At 39.4% G+C, this 18,724-nt stretch overlaps 1 protein-coding gene across 15 annotated transcripts in view; it reads right to left on the bottom strand.

The window, feature by feature from the left end:
• Window positions 1–13,689, bottom strand: part of LOC139354032 (transmembrane protein 65-like) — a 90,135-nt gene extending 76,446 nt beyond the window's left edge. For 2 of the 15 annotated variants that reach the window (XR_011605130.1, XR_011605133.1), the window contains exon 1: window positions 13,115–13,687. Coding sequence is in view for 10 of the 15 variants with exons in the window: in XM_070998270.1 (XP_070854371.1) it covers window positions 13,115–13,397 (283 nt within the window). In the remaining 5 variants the exon portion in view is untranslated. Of the gene's footprint in view, window positions 1–11,746; window positions 12,058–12,290; window positions 12,670–12,738; window positions 12,940–13,114 lie in introns of those variants that run through there. The other 13 variants (XR_011605132.1, XR_011605134.1, XR_011605131.1 and 10 more) reach the window with 13 other exon arrangements.
• Between the last annotated feature and the right edge of the window lie 5,035 nt (window positions 13,690–18,724).

Here is an 18,724-nt window from a genome sequence, read left to right as displayed (position 1 = left end):
TTCGGCCAAAGCACACGCGTTTTAAATCAAATCGAATTTTGCAAAGAAGTGCTAAGTCCACGTGTGTATATATATACGCACCATATCGGGCTTAATAACCGCCTAACAAGACAAAAGACTAATAAGTAAACCACCACAAAGCTATTTCCAAACGCCCAAAGTGGCTGGCGTAATTTAGCTGGCACCGATCGCAACATCCAACTTATAGTTGAAAAACTAATTAGGTGAGCATAGGGAATTTAATATTTTTCAATAATTGTGTACTAATGGATAAAGGAAAGTAGGAGTGCGCAGCGCTATTTGATCAAATCGCCTGGTGCTCGTTTTGGCCCACTCTGGCTGCCAACACGTGGAGCGGGACTACTCGAGCCGAGCCACATACAGTTTACCAGTGCAAATTTAAGTTTCGAGCCAAGCTTTCCAACCGTTGTAAGACAAAGGAAAACTTAAGGTAAATAAAAGTAAACCCAGCCTTGACCAGTTAGTTATTATGTTTGCCGTTCCTAGATTGATACACGTGTTGTTCGCCATATTCTCCTGACCAGTTGCGAGTAACCTAACCCCGGACTGATTGTTAGCCATCGACACGTCCAACACGAGCGTATCGCGGATAAGCAGACACCCGGGAGTCTTGTTCTAGCTGTTGAATCTGCCGCCTCGCAGCTAAGGATTCACTCCCGATCTCGGCAGCCGATCTGACTGTTGCATCGCTTTTGTAGTTTTTAGAATAGATTTAAATTTTATAGAAATTAAGCTTATTACACGGGTACAGTATGTATATGTTAGATTGACTGTTAACTAATAATATTTTGTAGTTCACTCAGCATACACACATCCTCGTTTACACACACCGTCCACAGGCCTGTCGACTGCACTGGAAACAGATTTAAAGTATTAATGTTGTAAGTACGGCATAGCCGACCGTCTGTTAACATCAATCTGAGCCAAGTAATATAACTATAGAATAACTATAGATTCAAGTCTCGACACCCGTGCTATTTTGTTGAAGACTACCTTTTTTCTTTTTAATGCTTAATTGTTAACGTAAATTTTTGAATGAAGAACATAAATGAAGTCATTTGTACCCATTATATGGTTAATCTGCCATGGGCAAGCTAACGTTAAGAAAATCATAAGCAGCCGCCATGGGCAACTTATCTTTAATTGAATTTTGGTACGTATTTGAGAATGAAGTATAAAATGAAGTGAATTTGTTTGCGAATTGGGACACCTGAAGTAACTGTGCATCAGTAATAAGGGCATTGGCCACATACGCAAAGCGAGCCTATGCAAGGTTGGGTGGGTTTTTGAAGAGGAATTAAAGGACATCTGCAATTCCTCACACTTAGTATAAAATTAGATTCTTTGAGCTTTGGTTTAGTTATTCAATAGTTCCCTACTCTGTCTACTATTTAAGTTTATGTGACGGCGCGGTTCTCTAGGTAGCAAAACCCCACTCCCATTTTCCCTGAGCACAGCCGACCCTGTAGGCAGAGTACGCTGCCAGATAGCCGCACACATTGCCGTGTTCGTTACATATTCTTTGGCGCCCAACGTGGGGCGATCGGAAATCAGGAAAATACCGTATCTTGAGAAGATAACAGAGTTAATTTTTCGTGTCGCTACCCAATGCAATATTGTAAAGTAAAATCCAAATTTTTTTTTTATAGTTCCTAATTTGAGCCTTAATGTGATACTTTGGAATTCAGACATCGCGCGTTCTTGCAGGTGCTGAACTTAGGTTATGTTATCGCTCAATCCTAATTCCCATATCAACAATAAATGAATTGCTTCGGAATGTGAGATTTGGGGAAAAGCTCGAATTCGCACCAAGCAACATTATTCTTTTATTAATCACATTTGATACACCTAAGAAAAGTCATTAGAGATTTACTTTGTTGGAAATTTCTAGCAAGTACTCATGATTATATTTTTAGAGATCAAACATTAAGTCATTACTGCTTTGAGATTTGTTTAGCTGAATAGTTTTTGGAAAGACACTCAGCAGTAGTGCACTTGCTTCCTAATATTAAAAGTCTTTTGCTCAACAGAAACCCTAATTTTATATTAATATTCATTTGATGCACGGTAACTAAAGGATAGTCCCAATTTTAAATCAGAGTTTTTTATATTTACAATATTTGAGAAATTATTATAATACTACAACATGTCAGTTCAGCCTAATCGAGACGAGGTTGCAGTCACCGATAGTGGAGATGAACGTTCTCTTTGTATTATTTGCAATGATACTATGGTAATAGATACTGAACTTGCAGAAACCCCTTGTAGACATAAATTTCACAGAACATGCGTGGTACTGTGGTTAGGAACTAATGAAACTTGTCCGCTTTGCCGAAGTGCTTGTACCCTGGTACAACTGATAACCTTTCCTGCTGGTCAACCGAATAGGTCTACTAATGATACTAATAGGGAAGTTCGAGGTGCTTCTGCCAATCAAGCTACTGGTGCCGTTAACCGAACTAGACCAAACACAAGAGCGAATTCCCATCAGAACTCAACGAATCAGAGAGCACACTCTAGCTTGAGAAGCCAAAACACAACACATAGATCAACTGAACGTTCTAGCATTTCCGAAACTCGAGTACAGCAGTTAATCACAGACTCCTTAGAAACCTTTCGCGTTAGCATGGTTGCAGCAGTAGCGGATGAGATCAGTAATACGATGCGAAACCTTCAGTTGGCTAATAATTCCCAAAATCTGCGAAATAATATCCCTGTAGAAAATCCTGGTAACTTAAATCGATCCAATGCAAGCAGGGTTGATAGTAATCAAGGCTCTAGTATACGATTGCCTTCAGGTGATCCTTTGACACAAGCCGTATATCATCCTGACAAAGTTTCAAGCGTTATTTCTAATTGGAATGTGAAATTTACTGGCATGGCAAATGACATGCCTGTTGAAGACTTCATCTATAGGATAAATAGTTTGACTATACAATGTCTAAACGCAAAATGGAATTTGCTATACCAATTTGCCAACGTACTATTTTCCGGACCAGCTTTACAATTTTACTGGCGTTTCCAGAGAACTTCAAGTGAACCGAATTGGTTTCACCTGTGTACAAGTCTCCGTGAACGGTATAGAGAACAGCGCACTGACGAAGAGATTAAAGACTCTCTTCGACATAGGAAGCAGAAAAGCGGAGAAAATTTTGACGATTTTCTAGATGCTATCCTAACGATTGCAGATGCTTTGCGTGAGCCTATGTCCGACAGTGAACTAGTTACCAACGTTAAAAAGAACCTTAAACCTGAATTACGACTAGAATTATTACATGTTTTGACTCCAAACATTGCCTCCTTAAGGGCAGAGTGCCACAAACACGAACGATTTCTCATTAGCATGGCAGGTAGATCGGCAGCCCGGCCTCCTCCAAACCGGCGATTTGTAAATGAGCTAGTGCAGGTTGAAGAGCCTAGGGAAGAAGAGAATTATCAAACATTGAACGACGTAGAAATAAATGCGATGCGCAATGCTGAGCGTTATAAATGTTGGAATTGTGAGGAAACCGGACACAGATATCATGATTGCCTCAAAGCCAGACGCATATTTTGCTATGGGTGTGGTCGTCTTGACACTTATAAGCCTAGTTGCTTGAAATGTAATCCCCCGTCGGAAAACTCGTAAGAGGATGTCCATCAATTCTGACTGGTGGATATTCTGTTTCAAACTCAGCATCAATAGTAGGTATTAATCATCTTCCATCTTCTAGTTTAAGTAACTCTCAACCTGACTCGACAACATATAACCCAGAATTAGACAAACCCAACTGTATGTTAATTAAAAACACTACAGAGCCCTCACGAAACTTTAAAATTATCCCCTACCATGAAAGAGTACGTAACTATTATCAACGCAGAGCGGAAATATTTACACTACGAATTAATTCCGCCAACAAATCTCGATCGGCTAATCGAATGTGTTCATTTTGGAAACAGCAGCGAAAAATGAAGAAATATGTCGTATCCTCTATTGTTAGGCAGGACAATGACAACCGTCCTTACATCGCTTTGGAATTATTTAACAAAACCTTCTTGGCCTTGCTTGATAGTGGAGCTAACAAATGCGTAGTAGGTGGTAAATTGGCTAAGCTTATTCCTACAGATCATCCAGGGTTAAGGAAGTTAAAATGTTATGTTCGTACAGCCGACGGACAAAATCAAAACGTCACCGCTAACATTGTCGTTCGGATTCACTATAACTCCTTATCTCAGGATGTAGAATTTTTAATAGTACCCAGTATTAAACAATATATAATCTGCGGAATGGATTTTTGGAAACTATTTGGTCTTCGAATATCCAGTTCAACGACTATTTCCGAAATTTCTGACTCCAATGATTTAAGTGACACAGTCTTGCTTAATGCAACCGACCGAAACCGATTACAAGCTGTTATCGAATTCTTTCCATCGTCTGAAAAAAGTGGTTTAGGTAAATCAACCCTAATTGAACATCATATTGACACCGGTGCAGCAAAAGCAATTAAGCAAAGATATTACAACCTATCTCCAGCCAAAGAGCTTCAGTTATGCCAAGAAGTAGACCGCATGATTAGTCTGGGAGTACTAGAAGAAGCGCCCGCGTCCTCATGGTCTTCTCCGGCAGTCTTGGTCGTAAAACCAGGCAAAATGAGAATTTGCTTAGATTCTAGGAAGCTTAATTCTGTTACAGTAAAGGATGCTTATCCTACTTCTCTTATTGAAGGTTTACTAAGTCGCTTACTGTTACAGCCGACCCCTTAATGAAAGCTTCTAACAGCACTGCTTTATAATCCGATGATTTTTATTAGTTAAATCAAATTACAAAATCAAAATTAAATCAAGAGCTTTAAAAAATCTTCCTCTCCTATTGAGGATCGCACTGTAACTGTATGGTCTTTCGATTGTCGATTGTATTAGTACATCCTAATTACGAAAAACCGTTTATAGTGCAGTGTGATGCCTCGATCAATGGTGTGGGAGCGCTTCTAGCTCAATGTGATGAAAACGGAATATAACGCCCTATTGCATATATGTCTAGGAAGCTTAATAGATCTCAAAGGAACTACTCTACTACGGAACTTGAATGCTTAGCAGTAGTTTTAGCTATTAAAAGACTTCGAATGTATATTGAGGGTCATGAATTTACTGTTGTGACTGATCATGCAAGTCTCCGATGGCTCATGACGCAGCAAGACCTTCAAGGAAGACTTGCTAGGTGGGCACTCAAACTTCAAGGATTTTATTTTAGCATAGAACATCGTCGAGGTAGTGAAAATGTAGTAGCCGATGCCATTTCAAGATCTTTTGAATCGGATGAAGGCCTTGCCACAATTGATATCGATGTTCTCCCAGAAATTGATGTGGAATCCGAATTCTTTCAATCCTCCAGCTATTCGCAACTTAAAGAAAAGTTAACGCAGTCTCAACTACCGGATTTTCAAGTAATAGATGGTTTTCTTTATTACCGGGTTGGTTTTTCTAACAGTTCCTCCGAGCATCCGGAAGACTCCTGGAAGCTTGTGGTTCCGGTCGAGCTTAGAAAAGGTGTAATCAAGGCAGCTCACGATCAGCCGTCTTCTTCTCATTGCGGTATAGCTAAATGTTTGGAAAATATTCGAAGAAAGTTTTACTGGCCGCGTATGGTTGTAGACGTTCGCAATTACATCAAAAACTGTGAGATTTGTAGGACTACAAAATACCCCACGCAGAAACTTAAACCACCAATAGGACAACAAATTGTTAGCGAACGAGTATTTCAAAGACTCTATATAGACTTTATTGGTCCCTTCCCAAGGACGAAAAGAGGTAATATAGGAATCTTTATAGTACTCGATCATCTATCGAAATTCACGTTTCTTAAACCGGTAAAGAAGTTTACAACTCAAGTCGTCGTATCATACCTGAAAGAGGAAATTTTTGATTGTTACGGAACGCCTGAGGTTATAGTCAGCGATAATGGTTCGCAATTCAAAAGTCATGAATTTTCTTCTTTTCTTTCTAAGCGTGGCATTACCCACACTTGCACCGCAGCCTATTCGCCGCAGTCCAATTCCGCAGAAAGAGTTAATAGGTCTATTAATGCTGCATTGAGAGCCTATACCCGATCCGATCAGAGAGAATGGGATAGATATCTTAGTAGTATAAACTGTTCTCTGCGTCGTCATATACACCAGTCAATAGCTGAATCTCCATTATAAATTACTCAAAAATCTCAATTTGCATAATGAAAGTTCCTTACGACTAAACCGACAAGACAATTCTCTACGTTACGTTTTGACCTCCAAAAGCATTTAGACAAAGCTTATGAAAAGAATGAGCAACCCTATAACCTCCGATCTAGGCCTCGATCTTTTCAGGTAGGAGACGAGGTAATTAAACGAAACTTCGCCCTTAGCAATGCCGCCGACCACTTTAATGCTAAGCTTGCACCGGTAGGAATAAAGGTCCGTGTCAAGCAAATACTGGGGAACTCTCTCTATTTACTTGAGGATTTAAACGGAAAGGAATTAGGAACATATCATGCAAAGGATATTTGGTAACAGTAGACACCCTTTTTCAGGTTTTATCTTTGTCATAAAGACTAAAGATTAATCCTGTGCTTTAGGGGTGTGAAATTATTAGGAAAAGATTCTTCTATTTTTTTTAAATATAAAATAGCGCTACTGGTTCCGCAACCTGGTGGCAACCACACATCCTAGAAAATACTAAACGATAATTTCGTATTTTCTAACACTGCTTGTCAGAGGGCTTGCACCCGCCATTTGCGTTTTTTCGTTCTCTTATTTCTGATCTTTCGGCCAAAGCACACGCGTTTTAAATCAAATCGAATTTTGCAAAGAAGTGCTAAGTCCACGTGTGTATATATATACGCACCATATCGGGCTTAATAACCGCCTAACAAGACAAAAGACTAATAAGTAAACCACCACAAAGCTATTTCCAAACGCCCAAAGTGGCTGGCGTAATTTAGCTGGCACCGATCGCAACATCCAACTTATAGTTGAAAAACTAATTAGGTGAGCATAGGGAATTTAATATTTTTCAATAATTGTGTACTAATGGATAAAGGAAAGTAGGAGTGCGCAGCGCTATTTGATCAAATCGCCTGGTGCTCGTTTTGGCCCACTCTGGCTGCCAACACGTGGAGCGGGACTACTCGAGCCGAGCCACATACAGTTTACCAGTGCAAATTTAAGTTTCGAGCCAAGCTTTCCAACCGTTGTAAGACAAAGGAAAACTTAAGGTAAATAAAAGTAAACCCAGCCTTGACCAGTTAGTTATTATGTTTGCCGTTCCTAGATTGATACACGTGTTGTTCGCCATATTCTCCTGACCAGTTGCGAGTAACCTAACCCCGGACTGATTGTTAGCCATCGACACGTCCAACACGAGCGTATCGCGGATAAGCAGACACCCGGGAGTCTTGTTCTAGCTGTTGAATCTGCCGCCTCGCAGCTAAGGATTCACTCCCGATCTCGGCAGCCGATCTGACTGTTGCATCGCTTTTGTAGTTTTTAGAATAGATTTAAATTTTATAGAAATTAAGCTTATTACACGGGTACAGTATGTATATGTTAGATTGACTGTTAACTAATAATATTTTGTAGTTCACTCAGCATACACACATCCTCGTTTACACACACCGTCCACAGGCCTGTCGACTGCACTGGAAACAGATTTAAAGTATTAATGTTGTAAGTACGGCATAGCCGACCGTCTGTTAACATCAATCTGAGCCAAGTAATATAACTATAGAATAACTATAGATTCAAGTCTCGACACCCGTGCTATTTTGTTGAAGACTACCTTTTTTCTTTTTAATGCTTAATTGTTAACGTAAATTTTTGAATGAAGAACATAAATGAAGTCATTTGTACCCATTATATGGTTAATCTGCCATGGGCAAGCTAACGTTAAGAAAATCATAAGCAGCCGCCATGGGCAACTTATCTTTAATTGAATTTTGGTACGTATTTGAGAATGAAGTATAAAATGAAGTGAATTTGTTTGCGAATTGGGACACCTGAAGTAACTGTGCATCAGTAATAAGGGCATTGGCCACATACGCAAAGCGAGCCTATGCAAGGTTGGGTGGGTTTTTGAAGAGGAATTAAAGGACATCTGCAATTCCTCACACTTAGTATAAAATTAGATTCTTTGAGCTTTGGTTTAGTTATTCAATAGTTCCCTACTCTGTCTACTATTTAAGTTTATGTGACGGCGCGGTTCTCTAGGTAGCAAAACCCCACTCCCATTTTCCCTGAGCACAGCCGACCCTGTAGGCAGAGTACGCTGCCAGATAGCCGCACACATTGCCGTGTTCGTTACACTATTCGGACGGAGAACGAAGACCAAATATGTCCGCCTTTGTAAATACAGAAACACAGGCCATGTTACGAGACGGCATAATCCAACCATCTAGGGTTGTAGATAAGAAAGGGACTAATGAACAGGGAAACACAAAAAAAGACTTGTAATAGACTTTAGAAAACTTAATTTAAAGGCGGTAGACGACAAATATCCTATTCCGAATGTAGTTTTCATCCTGGCCAATTTAGGCAAGGCAAAGTACTTTACCACTTTGGATTTGAAGTCTGGTTTTGACCAGATACTACTCGCTGAAACTGACAGGGAGAAAACGGCCTTCTCTGTAGGGAATGCGAAATACGAATTCTATGGGCTTCCCTTTGGATTGAAGAATGCACCCAGCATTTTTCAGAGAGCCATCGACAATGTGCTCAGAAAACAAATAGGGAAATCATGCTATGTCTACTTCGATGACGTAATTATTTTTTCAGAAAATATGCATGAACTTGTGAAACACATAGCATGGGCAACCAATCACACTATTCAATGTCAGATCATTCCTTGGTTTAGCGAGTTACTATAGGTGTTTTATTAAAGACTTCGCGTGTATTGCAAAACCTATAAGTGACAACCTAAAAGGTGATAACGGCAAAGTGGGAGCTAGACAATTAATTAAAAAAAACAAGGAAGAACGCTATAGTCGAGTATCTCGACTATCAGATACCCGTTATTCAGCTAAAGGGACTAAAGGGAAATGGAGATATGCAAGCGAGAATGAAATGCGCCACATACCGGCGGTAGACAGATTTAAGCGTTAAGGGCGTTAGAGTGGGCGTGGCATATATTTTTTTAATCAATCGATAGGTAACCACGACCAATACATTTCAGTTAAAATTTGTTATCTAGCATGAAAATTGTGGGCGCCACAGGCTTGGGCGGTTTGTGGGCGTTAGAGTGGGCGTGGCATATTCGCGTATCAAACTTGCGCTGCGTATAAGGCTACGGAATCTAAATCTGAGATCCCAATTCTCTATCTTTGATAGTTTCCGAGATATCCACGTTCATATTTACGATTTTTTGAAGTTTGTGGGCGTTTAAGTGGGCGTGGTAAACTTTTTTTTGGATCAATCGATAGGTATTGATAGGAACAATACGCTTCAGTTAAAATTTTTATTCTATCATCAACACTGTATAAGTCCCAATTTTTTATGCGGTTTGTGGGCGTTATAGTGGGCGTGGCGCGCTGCGGAAGAAGCTCAGGAATCTGCACGCCAAATCTCAATAGCGTAGCTCTTATAGTTTTCGAGATCTCAGCGTTCATCCGAACGGACAGACAGGCGGACATGGCTAGATCGACTCGGCTAGTGATCCTGATCAAGAATATATATACTTTATGGGGTCGGAAACGCTTCCTTCTGCCTGTTACATACTTTCCGACGAATATAGTATACCCTTTTACTCTACGAGCAACGGATATAAAAATCACCCACTTGGGATCGACTAACGCGGAAAAGGAAAATACCATAGTGACTCTTTGTGGACTGCCTATCCGTTTTTATCACGATTTTAATGTTTGTGATTTATATAATAATAATATAATAAAAATAAAAATCATAATATAAATCAAAAATAATCATTATTCCTGAGCAAAAAAAAATAAAAGTCAAAAATAATGATTATTTCTGATTGATATTTTTTTGATCAAACTAAAACTCATTTTAAAACAACGGCTCTCCTGGGCCGATTTTTTGAATAAACCTACAAAGGAGTGTCCTGGAAAACAAAATGGTTATATTAGCCTTCTGCATCCTTGCAGATGATATTTTGTCATGTCATTCTTCAAGGCAAATGAAGAAGAAATTAAGAATTCGCGGATACTGAAGAATTGATAAAAGTTACTGGGTAAATTGTTGGTTTGATATTTAAATCAATTCTTTAGTAACCGCGAATTCTCAAGACGTAGAGGATTACCTTTTACAGATTGTGTGGATCACACTCAACTTAATAAAAGGCATTTAAAAATATTGTTCCCTTTTGCTTTGAAGAATTGGCAGTTTCAATTGGTTAATTAGTTCAATTTGAACAAGAGAAAAGGAAAACCGCATTTTGTTTGGGACTTGTGAGCAGATAATCATATGTACTAGCGTGGTTAGGTCAAAAGCACTTCTACTGCCTAAAGCAAAAATATCTACAAGGATGCAGAAGGCCAATTTGCCATTTTGTTTCCAAGAAAACTTCTTTGATTTCCTTTTGTAGGTTTATTCAAAAAATTTCAAAATATCGGCACAGGAAATGAGTTTTATTTGTGATCAAAAAAATAAAAATCAAAAATATTCATTATATTTGATTATTATTATTTTTGGTTAGGAATAATGATTATTTTTGATTTTTATTATAAAACTAAAAAAATTATGATTATTTCTTTGTGTTATTTTTTTTTTATCAAAAATTATGATTATTTTTTGAGTTTTACAATAAAACTCATAATGATTACGGTCCCTGCTTTTTTGTCATTTAGAAATTGCTTTCATTTAAGTTTGGCACCTTCGGTCCAATTTCTGGCTACCACATCAATAAATGCTTATGAATTCCTTTATTCATATTTATATTAAATTATACACAAAAATATGAAAGTCTGCTGTGATGGTCCGGTAATAACGAATGATACAACAACCGAAAGGTATTGCAAAAATTAAAAGAACTGCATTCCAAGAATTCATTTTATTTGAATGACTAGGGGAAAGAGCGGTAAGAAGCTACTAATGGGGCACAATATGATAGTCTCTGAGCTTACTTTACATTTTAATGAAAAAAACGAGTCAAATGACAAATCATTTGTTAAACCCGATGGTCTTTTCAAAAGTTAGTTTCTCAAAATAAAAATGTTGGTCTGCATGATATTGTGTTGGGGACTTTAAAGGAGTGTTAAGACGCTGAAATGCATTGCTGTCTTTAATATCTTTTTTATTTTTCCGAAAAAAATGTTGGCACGCCCAATCAAACGCCCACAAACCGCCCAATACCCGTTACTCAGCTAAAAATAAGTATACTTTTTACATTTTATCTACATAAAATTTTACACCTTTCGCGTTTATCTATTAGCTGCGACGTCAAAGACGATGTTCTTGTTAAATACGGGCGTAAAATCATTACTAACTAGTAAATTATAATTTAACAATACTCGGCGTGGCGGTAGGGGTTGAGAAGCGGAATAGAAGAAAATTTATTTTACATTTTAATCTTTTTAAATGTGGGCTCCACAGTTCTTGGCGGTTTGTGGGTGTTAGAGTGGGCGTGGCACCTTTCGGAAATGAACTCTAGAATCTACATGCTTTATGCCAAAACCATAGCTTTAGTATCCGTTCGTACAGACGATTTTTGAAGTTTTGTGGTTAACGGACGGTTGTTTTGACAATTTGGTGTTACAGAATCTGTATAGTTTTGGAAAACTTTTGGCAAAGCCAACTTTTTATTTTGATATTAACTTAATTTTGAAACGGTTTCTTAGACACTGCTGTTTTGGTGAAAGTTGGATGAAGGAGATTTCTGTGACACGCCTGAATAAGATCGTTTTGGAAAATATCGTTTTTGATTGACCCATTTTTTTTTTGTATTATATTAACCAATCGTTGTGGGATGATGTTGAAACCCCGGCCGTGTCGTAGAGGTCTGGGCGTTCGTGTCTTGTGGGGCGCTTGATTTCGTTAGCTTTTCTATTAATTGGAAAAACCCAAGAACGGTCGATTGCTAGTTATTTAAACAAAGTACAAGATTATTTCACTGATTCAGATATACAGTGACGAACTTAAGTGTTGGCACACTTAGCATCTTGAACTTCAAGTGTTAAATATTCCCCTTATCCAAAATTATTTTGTTGAATTTCACAACACTTATAAAAGTAGAAAAGCGCACTTAAAGTTCAAGATGCGAAGTGTGCCAACACTTAAGTTTGTGACTGTAAAAGCTTGGAGTGCCATTACCACAAGTTCAGTCCGTGCACATCAGGCCAACATCAATGTTCCTCTTTTATTCTTGTGGCAATTATTCTCCTTGGCACCGCCCTGGTGCTCGGTTTCGACGAAAACGGGAATCCTGTATGACTGAAGTGAATGCCGTCGACGCTGACATGCAGGAGTTAATCAAAACGCAGCCCACCGCTACCTATGCTGGCAATTGCCTTCGTGCATGCGTGATGAAGAGCTTTGGGCTGCTTGGCGCCAACGGTAATCTGGATACAGAGGTCGGGCTTGAGAAAGCAAAGCAGTACACGTGTAACGATCCGGCGAAGTTCAAGCTGGCTCTCGAAATTGACGACTCGTGTGTCAGATGACCACAGTGGACCGCCGAAATCTACGGCGCCTGTTAAAGGTCAAAAGGGGGCCTATTAGCTCCTCCGGAACGCCCGACATAGACAAACAGTGACTCTACCATGACAACGTACACACATATAGGTGTATGTACCTTTAAGTTCGATCAATCTACATCAGGGGTCGGCAGCGGCCTATCTAGTGAGCATAGGGAAGTGTTCTGCCCATCCTCTGCTCGCTCGCGTATAACGTAGATGTTCGTGTGACTTCGGCATGGGTCTTCGGGTCATATTTTTCTCAGCTTCGGCGCGTTTTTTTGTTGCTGCGGCAAAGGATCTCAGTGCAAAGCAGAGAATCGTCAGGGTTCAGCACACCGCGCGCAAACTTTGTGTTTGTTACACTCACACTAATACAAGACAAACTTGTGATGGTATGTGTGTGCCGACCACTGATCTACATAGTTCATTTAAAATAAACATATTTCCAAAAGTACTTACTCTCGTACAACTTCTTTTCCTTGTCGGCGTCTATTTTATCAAGTGCGGAACGCAGATTGCTGCGCTCCTCTTCGTCCAGGTTGCATAGCAGATTCATCGCACGCTCCGTAGTTATGTGGGTGCTAAACTTAGAGTAGTTCCTGGGGCTGGAAGTGGTGCAGGTATATAAAGGCAGGATCAGCTGTTGCTTACCCAGAAGCTCAACGCCACAGCACAAAGGTCTAGTCGTAATGCTCTTGCACCGATGAATAAGGTTTCTGAAGGCAACTTTGCATTGTCGCATTGTTATGCGTTCCTGTTTATTTATTTGTTAATAAATTACACAATCACACTTCCGACAATCTGAGCAAGTTCTGCCACACACTCAGTAGCACACCGACTGGCCGGCGATTGACAAGTTTGTTGTGCGCTTAAGCTGCGGGTTGGACTGCAAAGCATTTATGCGCAACAGCGAAATTTTAGAATTTTGCGCTCAGCGAATAGAACATAAGTAGGGATTGAATACTAAGTAGAGGTTGCAACAGTGTGCTAATTTGTCAATATTCCCTCTAGTCTTATCGGTCTTTAACTAGTAAATAAATGCGAAACATCTATTAGGCCCCGTTTACACTACATTCAAGTTAGCATTTTGTTACAGCTTCTTCCCACAGAGCCCTGCAGTTCACAAATTGAGTTAAGCGCCCAATCATCACGAAGCCGGCTGCGACGTCGGCAGAGCAGCCAGCGACGCCGGCTGAGCTGAGCGGAACGGCGGCAATGAGACGCGCTCTCAGTCGGGGTCCGCAAAGAGAACGCACAAAAAGTACTTTTGAGCTCTCTCTCTCTCTCGCCATGTCTCAGCTGGAAAATGCGTGCGAGGGCAATGAGGCTCAGCAATTAAAATAGCTAGACTTTTATGCACCCTTGCCTTTTGAATAATGCGACATTTTTTCGTAAATGTTAAAACAACCAATTAATATAATATGTTTGGGTTTTAAATTATTTGTATTTCTTAAAAAAATGTATATGTTTATTTATATTATTTATTAATATGTAAAGTCTTAAAAATATATTTTTATATAACGATTTGCATAACCGTATATGTCTATAAATACCCTGATTTTATGTGCAAGATGCATAGACCAAACGGGACATGCCAAAAACACAGAGCAACAACGGATTAGCGGAACCGTTGTTGTTGTTGCTTGTTGTTTTTCTGAAAGGCACGCGACTTTTTTTGTCTTTTTCACTTGAGTTTACTTATGTGAAGGAATTAGAATTGCCCGCAATTAACGTAGTTAAGTAAAATAAACCAGTGGTTTGAAAGTGATACCTATACGATTCCCAGGTAAGTCTGTCGCAGACCAATATTTATTTAAACAGTGAGAGTGAAAACAAGATAATGAATATTCAAAAAATGGAAAATACAAGATTCCCAAAAAAACACGTGGCGGGAAAATAATAGCTGTGAAAAATATTAATTTTTGACGTGAAAAACAACAAATGATGCATATAAAAAAATAAATGAATGAATCTGTGAAAAAATTTAATAATGTTATTGAGTGCAAAGTTCCTAGGGACCAAAATTAAGAGATGTCTGTTTTTATAACTTATGTTTGTTTGTATTAATAACATTAGAGCACAATTTTTATTTTTGTGTAAAGCCTAGTACTCACATCGCCGAAAACTGCGAGCTAACCATAGGAGTGAGCGAGAGGCAAACAGGCGGCTAAAGCTTTTCGTCGGGTCTGTTTTTCAGCGCCGTACTCAGATGAGCTAAGGAAATACCAGAACAAATACCAGATTTCGAGAGTGAATTTTCGATGAACACCGTTAGCCGCGGCCCAAAAAATAAGAAATTTAATCTTTGGCGGTGTTCGTGCAGAAGAAATGGAAGAAAAACACCAAAAACGGCTAAAGGACGTCAGTGCAGGTGAAAAAGGACGCCTAATCCAAGCTGTTGCCCATTATTGTGGGACTTGACCGACAGGAAGCAATACCACAACGGGGCAAATCCGCAGAATAGTTGAAGCGCTGGAGGAGATCCACTAGAGAATCCCAGTGGGAAGGAACGTGGGACATCGCTCGACGACGAGGTCTCCATTGAGGAATAAACCTCCACCAGCTACTTGGCAGCCAAAGCAAAGATGGAGGAGGCGCCGGCTTCTATGGGGAGGAGAAAATATGGTCGCCCGCTAAGGGACAGCTAGAGGAGCCATCACCAGCCATTATTGGCCAGCCTATTGGGACTTGGAGCTGGACTACAGATGGCGCGGGAAAGATGGCGAAGCATCCGTGGAACGAGAAGAAAGCCTTAAACTTATAATTTACATAAATAAAAACATTCGTTGAACATTCTATTTATTTTTATTTTAATTTCTTTGTGCACCAGCAGACTCTTCTTTTTTAAATTGCTCCAATTGATTTCTGTTCCGTTTGGCAACAAGCCCAGCTGCTTAACAGTAAGACCATGCCATATGCATTGCGGGTGAACTTTGAAAACTTCGGTCACACTACAAAGAATACGATTTTTCGACTAGTGAAGCTCTTAGCCGATCTGATCTGGCTTAAGTAAACAAACATGGCTATTTAAATAAAAATCTCAAACATCTCTTATTTTCCGTCCCTGGAAAAGTGGTATTTTTTTCCGCATCTGCAAAATAAATAAATGATTTAATAAATAATAAAAAAATACATAAATAATTTTTTACAACAAAATAAAATAAATCAAGTGACCGAAAACAAAAGTTTGCAAATTTCTTCTCCATATTTTTTTTATTTTCTTACATTTTTAGACAAGGCTGATGGTAAATCTATAAAGAAGTGGAAGGCTAAGTAGTTCTATCTTAAAGCCTAGTACTCAGATCGCCTAAGCGTTTCACTAGTCGAAAAATCTTATTCTTTGTAGTGTGACCGAAGTTTTCAAAGTTCACCCGCAATGCATGTAGCATGGTTTTACTCTCAAGTAGTTGGTTTTGAAATTTAAATTTAAAAAGGAGGAGTCTGCTGGTACACAAAGAAATTAAAATAAAAATAAATGGAATGTTTAACAAATGTTTTTATTTATGTAATTTAGTAGTTTAAAGCTTCCTTCTCGCCCCACGGATGCTTCGCCATCTTTCCCGCTCCACCGCAGTCCAACTCCGAGTCTCAATAGACATATTGGACTTTGAGGAAGAGGGAGCCGGATTGGGAACGGGGTTGATCCGCTGATACAGCAGGAAGTCGCCCAGCATCCTGGCAGTGGCTGGCTATGGTTTCTCCAACTGTTCCTTAGCGGGCGCCCTATTTTCCTCCATCCTCTAGAAGCCAGTGGGTCTTACAGCTCCGCTTAAGCTGCCAAGTAGCTGGTGGATTTTACTTTCTTTGCGAGGACGCGCCCGGCAGGATGTCTGTGTACAGATCGAAGTTCCCCTCGGCATGTTCCTTCCCACTGGGATTCTCTAGTAAATCTCCTCCAGCACTTCAACTATTCTGCGAATTTGCCCCTTTTGTGGAATTCCTTCCTGTCGGTGAAATCCCACAAAGAAGGGCATAAGCTTGGATTTGGGGTCCTATTTCATCTGCACTGACGTCCTGCATCCGATTTTGGGGTTTTCCTTCCATTTTTAATTTTTAGTTTCCACATCGCATTTGCACGAACACCGCCAAAGATTATGGGCGTTCATTGAAAATTCACTCGCGAAATCAGGTATTTTTTCTGGTATTTCCTTAGCTCATCTGAGTACCGCGCTGAATAACAGACCCTACGAAAAGCGTTAGCCGCGTATTTGCCTCTCGCTCACTCCTATGGTTACCTCGCGGTTTTTGTCGATCTGAGTACTAGGCTTAAAAGTAAGAGGGTAACTCTGGTCACTTGTAAACATGGAGGAATTGCAATCGTATAAAATATGCAAGTAAAGGATATCTGATAGGATGCTGCCCTGTTAGGAGATCTAATAGTTTAGTTGGCTTATTCTCGGCATTTTCCGTAATTTTACACATAATCTTTGGTAAGCACGGCCCGACAATTTAACAATCTGACAAACAGCTGACATCTTAAAATTGAAAGTTCAACAGGGAACTTTTAGGGTCGTTCCCTTAGTTGCTTAAATGTCCTGTTGAATTTTCAACAATTCAGCAATTCAACAGTTTAGGGAATACCCTGATTGTTTTATTTTTAAATTTCTTAATCACTTTTTTTTTTAAATATTTCGAGTCAGATAAGTCGCGGAAAAATATCAATAAACACACTACTTACATGGTCTTAATTTTAATTTTTTTTAAATTAAAATGTTGCCGCTGCTGGTGCTCGTTGTAGTTTCCTTCTTCTTGATTTTTCTTATGTTGTTGCTGCCAGTTCCTGGTATGACGACGTTGGCGTATTTAATTATGTTATGTTATTAATACTTCTGCTGCTGTTGGTTCGGGGTTTGTTGGTACTGTTTTTATTAATTAATTTATTTATTTTTTTTAACTGCTCGAGGGTCTTACGAACGTGTTGGTTGCCAATTAAATTGAGAAGACTTTGGTTTCGCGAGGCGATGACCGTCACGATTTATTTCCAAAATTCAACTAACTGCTAAGTACATAAATTCTTAAAATAAAAGCTAGCCCTATGCTCTGATTTGCAGCCGCTTCCTGCGTCGCGGTGCATTGCCCGCCGATTGTGTGCTGCTTCCGTCGCAGTGCATTGCCAGCTGATTATGCTGTCCATAGCACCGTCGTTGTGCAATATCCGCAGGTGACGCTGGCCTTGCATTATTCCCATCCGGATAATCGGGATCATCCTGGTAACTTTTCTGTTGCTGGGTGACCGTGTTAACTTATACTCTATAGCTCCCATTGGAATGATCAAAACACTATTTAAAAAAAAACGTTAAAAAATGCTAACTGTGGTGTTTTTTAACATATTAACTTTTATTCTTGGAAATGTTTTTTATTTATTTATATAAAGCTATCTTACAGTGTACAACTCAGAGCTAACTTAAAAATTACAACGCTAGCAACTAAGGCTTTCGGCTCGTATGGGTTATTTTATATCGAGCCAGCCTTCTTAAATGGTATGGGATAAATTTGTTTTACGAAGGAAGGAGAGGATTTTTGTTAATGTTGATGTTGGTAGGGTTTGAAATGATGTTAATGGGGTTTTCCGAGTTAAACGTATCTCTTCTGTGTTGTGGTTTAGGTATATTGTCGAGTTGTTACAGAACGGATATGTGTTGGGGAGGGATCTATCGATGTTATGAGCATTTGTAAGTTTGGTGTATCCTAACCAGAGTGTGACAGATGGTTTGCGGGGAAGATTGAAGTATTTGTTTATACCAAGTAGAGACTCTGTTGTGCATGCCAGTTTGTTTGGATTTGATGTTGTTTTCTAGGAAGTGTGAGATATCGTTGGCATTGTTGTTTGGGGTGTAGGTGTAGAGGGGGCGTGGCAATTTTTTTTTCGGGTCACTCGATAGGTATTGATGAGAAGAAAGAATAGAGTGGGCGTGGCAAAATTTTGGATCAATCGATAGGTATTGACGAGACCAATACATTTCAGTTAAAATTTTTATTCTAGCATAAGAATATATATACTTTATGGGGTCGGAAACGCTTCCTTCTGCCTGTTACATACTTTCCGACGAATCTAGTATACCCTTTTAC

Source organism: Drosophila suzukii (assembly GCF_043229965.1).
Source record: "Drosophila suzukii chromosome 2 unlocalized genomic scaffold, CBGP_Dsuzu_IsoJpt1.0 scf_2c, whole genome shotgun sequence".
Classification (NCBI taxonomy): Eukaryota; Metazoa; Arthropoda; class Insecta; order Diptera; family Drosophilidae; genus Drosophila; species Drosophila suzukii.
This window is presented reverse-complemented; position numbering and strand designations above follow the sequence as displayed.